This window comes from Chaetodon trifascialis, chromosome 5, assembly GCF_039877785.1.
Source record: "Chaetodon trifascialis isolate fChaTrf1 chromosome 5, fChaTrf1.hap1, whole genome shotgun sequence".
Classification (NCBI taxonomy): Eukaryota; Metazoa; Chordata; class Actinopteri; order Chaetodontiformes; family Chaetodontidae; genus Chaetodon; species Chaetodon trifascialis.
Window position 1 is genome coordinate 17635229 of NC_092060.1, and position 10383 is coordinate 17645611.

A 10383-nucleotide genomic window follows, 5' to 3' on the forward strand; every position below is an offset into this window, starting at 1 on the left:
TTGTTAATGCTAATAAATGTTTTATAAAGTAAATGAACAGAAAGGGTGACAGCCTGCATTTCAGCACGGTAGGCTCCCTCCCTCCTAAAACGACTATGAGAAATTGTTGTTATTATTAAGTAACGGTTGAGTGGTTTGTCGTTGTGGTTCTCTCTTTCTAATAAAAGTTGTTTGGCTCCGGGATAATAAAGACCGCACGCCCTGTTATGGAGCGGCTCCGGAGGCCGCGCTCAGCCTGTTGCTGCACGCCTTCCGTCTCTTCCGTGAAAACTTTCGGTCTGTTGTGAGCCTCAGACCACTCCCTCCCCCTCCCTCCCCCTCCCTCTCTCTGACAGTGTGAACACAACCTCCTCCCTGCTCGTTTCACTGCTGCCATCAGACGAGTCTTTTGAGGACTATGCGCGCTGCTGAGAATGGCGGAGGCCAGCGCGCTTGAGGAGCTGCAGTCGGAGCTCACCTGCCCGGTGTGTCTGGAGCTGTTCCGTGATCCGGTGATCCTCGAGTGCGGACACCACTTCTGCCAGGTGTGCATCATCCAGTGCTGGGAAGCCAAGGCGGACGAGTTGTCGAGTTGCCCAAAGTGCAGAAAGTCCTGCGCCCGCAAACTTCGACCCAACTCGCTTCTTTGCAACGTCGTGGACAGCGTGCGCCGAGCCGGGGGCATGAACACGGCCGCGGGGGTGAGCGGATGGGACCCGGGGGCTGCGCTGGAGGAGCCGGAGGAGCGGGAGCCCGGGTCCAGCATGAGCAGCGTGGCCTCGTCCATCGGGCACTGGCCGCGCCTAGGTATGGATATGTGCGAGGAGCATGAGGAGAAGCTGAAGCTGTACTGCGAGGACGATCAGCTGCCCATCTGTCTGGTGTGCGGCATGTCCCGGGATCACAAGACCCACAATGTCATCCCAATAACGGAGGCTTTTGAGAACTACAAGGTACTCTCTCACTGGATGAGTTTAGACACGTTTCTTTCCGATAAACCTCAGTAATTTCAGGCCCAAGCTCTGGCAAAATCTCACTTTGTACAGATCACTTCCGGAGATTGCTGTCAAAGGTATAGAGACAGAACTCATTCCTTTAGTTTTAGGGAGTGCCTCTCTCCACCATGCTCATTTTGGGCTGCATTCCTCTCCTTTTTGTTGGAAAGAAGCTTACATGAAGTTTGACATCTTTCCAAAAGGCTTAACTTACTTAATAAACGAATCTCCTGTGGCCTCACAAAACAGGGCTTTCACAGCCATGTTTTAAAGCTTGCAGTCTTTGGGCACTTACTTACTGTGTTTTACAGGAATTCAGCAGCCCACTGTGAACTGGCCTACATTTTTAACCCGGCAGCTGACCATCACCAGTTTGTTTGAAGGCTCTCTCTGAGAGGCCTCTCAGTGTGTTTCAACATGTTTTATGGTGTTGAATTCACATTCTGTTTGGGAGTTCAGTCCTTGGAGCGTGGGCATCATATGACTCCCATCAAAGACGATGTTGTTCAGGACGAGACACCAATCAAGTTAACTCTTCATTTCGGCATAATCTGGTTTAGCGACAGTGCCTTTTTAACCGTGTTTTTTCATGTGATTGTCTGTTTCTGCCTACCAACAGGATAAGCTGTCTGTCGCTCTGGAGAGGGTTCAGCTGCAGACAGAGGAGGCCACGCTTTTCCAAACACAGACCAATGAAAAGATCCTCCTCCTTAAGGTATTAATATGTATGTTTGTTTATTTCCGTATGAAAGAAAATATCCTGAAGACAATCCTAGCACACACGCACACACACACTCACAAAAATACTTGTATGTGTGCATCTTTTGAACCGAACCAGAAATTCGGGTCGTGAAGCAACATTCACCAGCATTCCTCCACCTTTACCTGTCTGACAGACGTGAGTGGCGGATGACTCACCCTCGTTATGACTGGTGGTGACACAACAGGTTGTTAGTCAGCGCTGTTTGAACGCGATGGTTTTATTGTTTTGCTAATGCACAGGTCCTCTCTGAAATTAGAGAGGTGAATAATAAACAGTCGTGCACGTCATGTCATGTTTGTCTTTCTCACACTCAGTTTTTTTCAAGGGTGGGCGCACACACACACACACACACACACACACACACAAAGTACAGCATGTACAAGTGTACAATAGCTTACACACACACACACACACACCCTCACAGAAAAAAGATAACAGAACTGTGGTTGGGTCGCATTTTCCACCAGAGCAGCATTCACCTTAAATACAGGTGTGTGTGTGTGTGTGTGTGTGTGTGTGTGTGTGTGTGTGTGTGTGTGTGTGTGTGTGTGTGTGTGTGTATGTTAAACACAGATATGGGTGTAGCATGTTTGCTGTGTTGGGCTGTTTCTGCTGCAGCAGATAACTACATATATCTCTGCTCGAGGCTACTACAGACTGTCTTTCTTTCTCCTGTCTGTCTGCCTGCCTGTCCGTCCGTCCATCCATCTGTCTGTCTGTCTGTCTGACCCAGTTTATATGCATATTCACAGGTTTTCACTTCTCTGTCTCTCTGTCAGTATGACAGGATGTGGGTTAGCACAGTTTAGAGGAAGTTTGTCAAGTTTATCTTTCCCTGCAAATTTCTCTTCCTGTGTGTACGTGTGTGTATGTGTCTGCCTACCATCTATCTTTGGATCATGCTGTATAGGAATAGATTATGTATTTATATCTTATCCTCAAGCAAAAGTACCAATACCACAGGGTAAAAAAGAAATCCAAACTCTTGTTAGTAAAGTAAAAGTCCTGCATTATGTTACTTTAAGGGGAACTTCAAAGAATTTACTCATCAAAGTTTCTTAACCAGTCTTGTGGAGTATGACTGCACGTGGGGGATGGTACAAAGCCTTTCGTGGCTCCAAAAGGAGTTGTGTAAAATCTGATAGACTGCCATAAGACCTAAGATTCGTTCTATGCACACAAAAGGCCCATTTCTCTTAATTTTTGTGAATAGTTTTAGCATTTGGCTTGTGTGGACAAGGGGTTTGCTATTATCAGTGTTGTGAGCAGAGTGCCCCATGGTGGTGGTGTGGTTATGGAATGGGCAGCCAGAAGCTACAGACTGCAAACACGTGCATTTTATTGATGGCAGTTGTTGCTGTTCATCCACCGCCATTCCCTCATGTTGCAGCATGATAACGCATGTCCCCATGTTGCAAGGATCTGTACATAATTCCTGGAAGCTGAAGACATCCCAATTCTTGCATGGCCTGCGTACTCAGCAAACACTGAACTTGTTTGGGATGCTCTGGAGCGGCACGTGTGGCAGCTTGTGGCAGTTTCTGGCAATATCAAGCAAATTCGCAAATTAAATAGAAGTGAGCAAACATTACGCAGGCTGCAATCAACCACCTGATCAACTCTGTGCAAAGGAAGTGGAGGTGTCACATGAGAGTGGTTGCATGACCCATGACCCCTTGGTCTTTGGGGCATCTCTGACCAAAACATGCATCCAGTATCTGTAGCACTAGTCATATGAAATCCACAGTCAATAGATGTCTTTTTCAAGATATTCAGCATCTTGATGTGCCACAGCTGTCAGGCAAAGTGCTCAATAACATAATAAGTGTTTTGTGTACATAGAAAAGGTCTTTCATGATTTACATCAACTTGAGAGCAAGAACAAAAGTATCGCATTTACATTTTTTTCAGTTCAGAGTATTACTAGTAGTTGTAGTTGATTAAGTTAGGGATCATTTAACAAATGTATAGACTGTTTTTGTTGTTAAGTCTGTAGCAATCTGTCCTATTTTCTAAGCTCATCATATACTTTCCATGTTAAATCTTATTGTAATTTGTAAAGTACCCTCGTAACTTTAGCTGTCAGATCAATGTAGTGGAGTAAAAAGTGCAATATTTCCCTCTAAAACATTTAACTATTCAGCTTAAATGTACAAAACAGAAGGAAAACACAGGGTGTTTCCAAAAATCTAAAATGAATATAGAATATAGATACCAAAAAAGTGCCACTAGGTTTGGTGTCAGTCCCTCATAGTCAAACAATACTGCTTCCTCCTACATATTTTCCCAAAGAGAGCAGCAAAGCCGCACTTTTCTTTCCCTCGTGATTCAGATTTGCCTGCAATAGAATAAGAGGTTTTCTGTAGAACCAAACATATTAAAGCCATATTCGGTGTCTGTTTTTAGTAACTTTACGTCACAGTGATTAAGGAAAACAAAATAAACCCTGAGGTGAAGACATGCTATCACTTCGGCCCGGAGTTGAAACATCACAACATCTCTTCCGTCCTCTTGCTGATCTGATTCCTCCCCGTGTTTCAGGAGCGAGCAGGAGATCTGGAGGAGCTGGTCACTGCAGAGTTTGGCCGTCTGAGGGAGTTCCTGCTCGAGGAGGAGGAGCGCATCAAGGAGAAACTACAGAAGCAGAAAGAGGAGAAGCTCAACCAGCTGGAGGAGGCGCTCACTCAGACCACGGAGCAAATCAGCCAGCTGGAAAGCACGGCCGACGAGCTTCACCTCAAACTGAGGGAAGAAGAAAACCCGGAGCAGCTCAAGGTGAGAGAGAAGAGGGGGAGAATGAATGCGTGCTCTTATACTGTGTCAGAGCTATGATCTGATTTTTCCACCAGAGACTGAAATATTTTGTAATGACGGCCTTCTTTTACGTGCTCTATTTTCAGGGAATCAAAGATTTCATTGGAGGGTGAGTACCACGCTGATCGTATCACGAGCAGTCATTTCTTATTGAGTCACTCAATCATTTCTAGGTCATCTTCCCTTCTGTCTCTACATCACTGTCGCCCTACTTTCAGTGTCTGAAGTCACGTGGCAGTGGCGAATTGTTTTGAAATTAACTGTGAAGTCTTGTGGAAACAGGATGCGGGGACGTGATTGTGGTTTTGCATCTCGTCTTCGTCGCACTTTATCATGCCAGCTCGTGGCAGCTAAGTCTGACTGTTCACGACAGGATAATTCAAAGCTGTCTACAAGCGCTCTTGAAAATCTGACATTATCTCCATTTAAAACGTTTTAAAAAATGCTAATAAGGCATCAGTGCTGACTTCTTCTTGCATTAGGATGCATTTTCTCGACAGTTGTGAAAGGATTATGGGCAAATATAAACATGATTAAAGCTGTTGATCATCAGTGATGTGGCTTTCTCTCCCTCTCTCTGTTAGGGCTGAGAGCTTGTTTGAGCGCCCCCCAGAGGTGGGTGTCCATTTGCAGTCAGCAGAGTTTCTGGGACCTCTGCAGTACAGGACCTGGAGGAAAATGAGCTCCATTTTTCAGCCAGGTGTGTAGACACACAGAGTTAATCAGAAAAGCAGACGGGTAAATTGTCTAGATCCCACACTGGAGTAAATTCTTCAAAAGCTCCTCCACAACCACTAGAAGAAGACATTATACAGCTGTTTTCGCATGCTGGTGGAAGCACTCTCCATTAGTGGGGTTGGGTAAATCCACAGAGGACATTTTTGTGCTTTGCATTTACATTCAGTCCAGCATCAGCCTGCTCTGTGTGGAGGAGCCGGACGACATGCGTTTCAAACATTGCTGCGTCTGCTTTCCAAGCTTAATCACATCTGTCACCTTGTCAAAGTGCAAAGACTTTTTTCGGGTATTTCGGGTCACTTGCCCGTGACATGTCATCATGCATAGTTGATGATTGTGTAACACTAGACTGCAGCACTGGATTTAATGAATCGATGGGGTTACATTGCAGTTTTCTATCTTGACGCAGTATCATTTATATTTCATTTGTATCCATGTAGCTGATGCTCTTATCAAGCTCGTCTTACACTAATTGAGCAGGTAGGAATTCAGTATCTTGTGGAAGGTCACTGCCAAGGAGTCTTTCTTGGGTTGCGCTCTGTAAACACATGTTGCATTGGTCCATTTCTACCTCTGTTTTTCTTGTTTGTCCTCTTAGCTGTCACTGCAGTGTCCCTCGACCCGGACACAGCCTACCCCCGCCTGTGGGTTTCTCCGTGTCGCACCAGCGTTCAGGTGGGAAAAATCCAGCCCAACCTGCCCAACAACCCAGAGCGCTTCACCCTCTACAACATCGTCCTGGGCTCTGAAGCATTTTCCTCAGGCAGACACTACTGGGAGGTGGAGGTGGGCTCCAAGACAGCATGGGGTCTGGGTGTGGCCACAGCCTCGGTGAACAGGAAGGAGGAGATCAGCCTCTGCCCGGATGATGGTTTCTGGACCCTGGTGCTGAGGGACAAATGCAACGGTGCCAGCGAGTACGAAGCTTGCACTGACTCAGAGGACAGCTTGATATATCCCTCCAAACCCCCCAGAAGGGTGGGGGTCTATCTGGACTATAATCGTGGTGAAGTGGCGTTTTATGATGCAGGAGACATGAGCCACCTCTTCACCTTCTATGATGCGAAATTCAAAGAGCCTGTTTTCCCATACTTCAATCCCTGGCCCATTATCAACGGACGCAACCGGGAGCCGCTCACCATAGTGACGCCACACTGGGGATAGATTCAGCAGGTTCAGAATAAAACTGCAGAGGAACAGTCAGACTCATCTGCCTTGTCATCAATATTTGCTGTATTAATGATGTGGTGCTAGTGGAAACGCAGTAACCCTGTAACCATCTTATAAGACTGGAGGCAAGAATATAAAACAACGTCTTACTTAACGACTAAAATGACACTTTAAAGGCATGGCTGATATTCTTTATCTTTCTTACTGTCAACTAATCCCACAGAAAGACCAAAACCAACAATGAACTGATCCTACTGCTCAGTGGATTATATGTAAGCTTTATATGTCTTATTCTCCAGTGCCATTTATCGCCATTGTATTGCAAAGAATTTTAATCGGTCAGCCGCATTGTTGCACTGGATTACATGTTGCTTTATTGCGACGAACATGGCAAGTGTAGATTATTTTGACTCCATCCCACAAACCATGCTGCTGTCAGAAACTTTTACCAGTGAACCAAATGTGTATTATTCCACAAATGAAAATTGTCCCAAATAAATGCACCATTTGCCCGGTCATGTTTGCTAAAAAAAAAAAAAATACAGTGCCCAGCTGTTTTAGTAAATTATTTAGACCTTTTCTCATATTTGTTTGACCATTTTTTAAAGATTTACATCTTCCTTGTGGAGTTTTAGACCTCGAGTAGCACATTGAAACTCTTTTTTTCTGTGACATCAACCCCGTTCTGTTTATCTCATTCTGCCAAAGATTTCACACCATCCCACTGATCTGCAGGTGGCAGTAACACACAGACATGCTGCAGTGCACCAACAAAAACAGGGAAAAAGTAGACTGCTAGCTTGTTAACACTGATGTAAACAACTCAGGATTTAAAATCCTTAAAAAATTGGCTGTGAATTGGATTAATTCGTCTTGGTGAGCAATACTGAATGTAATTGTCTTACTGTGTGTTTTATATAATGGCATATATTTTTCATTGTTTTACAGCTGGTGTGTATCTAATCTTGTTGTTCTAATGGCGTTTATGTACATCTAAAGCAATGACGAGTACAGTAGATTTAACACAGTATGATGGATTACTTCTACATGTCTGTACAACGGACAATTATTTCTCCACCACATTTGTCCAACAATTCTGTAAATATGTTATTTTAAAATCCTCTCTGAGTGTCTTGTTGTGACCAGAGAAAACACTGTCTCTTTATTTGCCATGAGATTTTAATGATGTCAGTAAATTTCCTCCTGAGGTAGTTGTTGGTACACTTGATTCCACCAGAGGGCGCCCAAAACTAACTTTGAATGCAGCATCATTCTGCTGCTCAGTGGTGTTTATGGCACAACTGTGAGCTTTTACAAACCACATGTAAGCCAATCTCCAGCAGCTGCAACCCGCTCAAAACGTAATCTCATAAAGGGATGCAGAATTATTAATGTTTTTGGGTTTTTTTTTTTCAATTAATTATCCGGTTTTCAAGTCAAGTCGTAGCCCAGTAACACAAATCATAAATGTGCTTCAAGGAGCTTTAAAATCTGAACAAAATAAGACACTTCTAGAGTTGAAGATCCTTGATTCGGATAAGTAAAATCTGCCCCATAAAAACTCTTAAAATAAAAAAAAACAGAAAAAACTTGAGAAAGAGCTACAGAGGCAGGATCTCTCTCCCAGGACAGACAGACATGTAATAGATGGCTTGTGTGCAGAATAGAGAAGCATTTTGCACAAGACTTCCAGGTGTAGGCAAACATTTAGGACCTGAACCACATGAGCTCCTCTGCACCATGTGGACCTGGAAAACAGGACAAACTACAGAAATACCCAAGAGGCAATCATCATTCACACAGAAGAGAGAAGAGGCCAGAGGGGAAGGTGGGCTGAATCTCCTGGAGGACAAAGATTCAGATCTAAAAACACTCAGAAGTAGGCACTGAGCCTGTGTACACTTGGCAATCGAAGATGTTTTGACAGTGAACTGCTGCAAAGTGCAGATGAGGTCTCAGATACAGGAGTGCAAACAATGCGATCTTGTGCGATTGTGGAGCTTATTGTGTGTCAGAGAATTGTTGATTCAGCACATTTTACAATATAATGCAATCCACATCCTGTTTGTCTCAAGAACAAATGAACATTTGATTCATGACGTTGTGTGTTACAGCTGTAAATGCCTATTTGTCAAGATAATCACTTGATTATATGTGTTATTTAATGCTTACTGGCCCTTTTTCTGCATCCAGTTAGGCAAGGTTAATGCGTCAAGCAATTTTGTCACCTGTGACTACTGTTACAATCAAATATATAATGAGAACTAGTCTGACACAAAGGAAAGTATCTGTTATCTATGTCAGCTTAATCTCTGTGTGTCATCTGCCTATACATTAACCATAGACTGCTGGTTTTAAGACTATACCTGTCAGGGTTATGTCCAGTCCGACCCCTCTCTCCTCTAACTGTGCTGATCTGTAATTAGATATTATTGCAGGCCGATCAACATGCAGTAACACAAGCCTTCACTTCTACATTACTGCCCTGCTGCCACTCCCTGTCATTCACCGCTGTCTTTGGCCAGTTCAGCGAGGGTCAAGGTGAAGTCTGAGAGGAAAGCAGTCTGAAAGGTTTTTCTTTTTATGCTTTCTTCATTAAAAAAAAAAACAAAAAAAAAACTTTTATTCCATCTTTTATCTTATTCATTCATCCTTCTTCTCTCCTCTCTCACATGACTAATCTCTTCCCAAAATACACCCCCTATATATATTCTCAAGTTAACTTAGCTTTCCTGTAATGGATCTCTTTTCTGCCTCCTGCTGAAGAATTTGCCTCTCCCCTCCCATCAATAATCAATGAGGAGAGAGGGGCTGAAGGAGGACAGAGAGGCTGAGACACTGAAAGTCAGGGTTGAAATGATTAATGGAAACCTCATCAGGAACTGGAGAGAAGCTATACATTATACCCAAAGTTGAAGTGGATAAGGGTCTGTTTCAGTTTGAAAGAGGAATGCTTAATGTGGGTTAAATGGGGATGCAGAGAGAAAGGCCAACATACGGGGAAAAGTGAGACGCTTTACAGTATCTGCTCAAAGCCGCCAAACACCTGCCTAATTGACTGGAAGGAGGGAGAGAGACCGGGAAATAAACTGATGGGAGGTTTTATTTGTAGAAAGCTTTTAGTGTAATTAGCTGCTTTAGACAAAATCTACAAATATGGCTGTTTTGGACAGCTCAAAAGCGCACTAACATGTTTACACGCTTTTGTGAACATGCATGTCTAAAAATAGAGGTCAGTGGTGACATGTTCACCAGTGTGTAAATGTGTGTGTGTGTGTGTGCCCAGCCATGCTTGCTGGATGAGATTATGCATGCAGGCCAACACTGAGGTGATGTGTTACAGTTAAACAAAAGTCTTTCAATCATCACATAGCTGCTGAGTTTGTTGCATCCCGCCCTCTCATTCTGTCTCTCTCTGTCACCTAATGAAAGGCTGACCTGGGCACCTCCAAAACAATCCAATTTGTGTTACAACAAAGGCTCCAGATATGACAGGGGATTGAGGACGGATAGACTGAGAGAGGCTGGGAAGAGAGGATGCATGGAGAGCAGTGAGGATTACTGTCTGGGGGAAATGATGGTGACAAGAAAGAGGAATGAATGAGACGGGAAAAAATAAGACAAGAGGGGAAACAAGTGATGTCAGAAATACAAGTGCATACACCGTTTACAGGAAGCTGTGACAATGTGCCAGGAAACAGGAGGAGCGTTTACCTGTGATGAAGGGGAAAAGGTGGAAGAAGGGGAGGAAGAGAAGGAGAGAGATAGGTCGATGTGTTACAGGTAGATAACGTGAGGGAGGTAAAGTTCAGGAGGTATAGGGTGTCACTTAAAGGACCAAGGGATAGCGAGTGGGGGCAGAGGTGCAGGAACTCAATCCCAGAGCCAAGACAACAGCTGATGATAAAAACCTCGTCACCTGCA

The 10383-nt window shown here is 44.1% G+C and overlaps 1 protein-coding gene across 1 annotated transcript; it reads left to right on the forward strand.

Annotated features, from left to right (window-relative positions):
* The first annotated feature begins 368 nt into the window (after nt 1-368).
* On the forward strand, nt 369-6984 carry LOC139330814 (zinc-binding protein A33-like). Its single transcript, XM_070961922.1, has 6 exons — nt 369-932; nt 1594-1689; nt 4279-4512; nt 4638-4660; nt 5136-5251; nt 5888-6984. Exons 1-6 carry the CDS (start codon nt 414-416, stop codon nt 6451-6453), a joined length of 1554 nt encoding a protein of 517 aa, XP_070818023.1. The 5' UTR covers nt 369-413; the 3' UTR covers nt 6454-6984.
* Nucleotides 6985-10383: the final 3399 nt, after the last annotated feature.

What these genes read in the sequence shown, in the direction of transcription:
- LOC139330814 (XM_070961922.1), top strand. Translation starts at nt 414, where the DNA reads ATGGCGGAGGCCAGCGCGCTTGAGGAGCTGCAGTCGGAGCTCACCTGC. An exon ending in AAAACCCGGAGCAGCTCAAG is followed by an intron (nt 4,513 to 4,637) that starts GTGAGAGAGAAG and finishes CTCTATTTTCAG; the next exon opens with GGAATCAAAGATTTCATTGG. An exon ending in ATCAAAGATTTCATTGGAGG is followed by an intron (nt 4,661 to 5,135) that starts GTGAGTACCACG and finishes TCTCTCTGTTAG; the next exon opens with GGCTGAGAGCTTGTTTGAGC.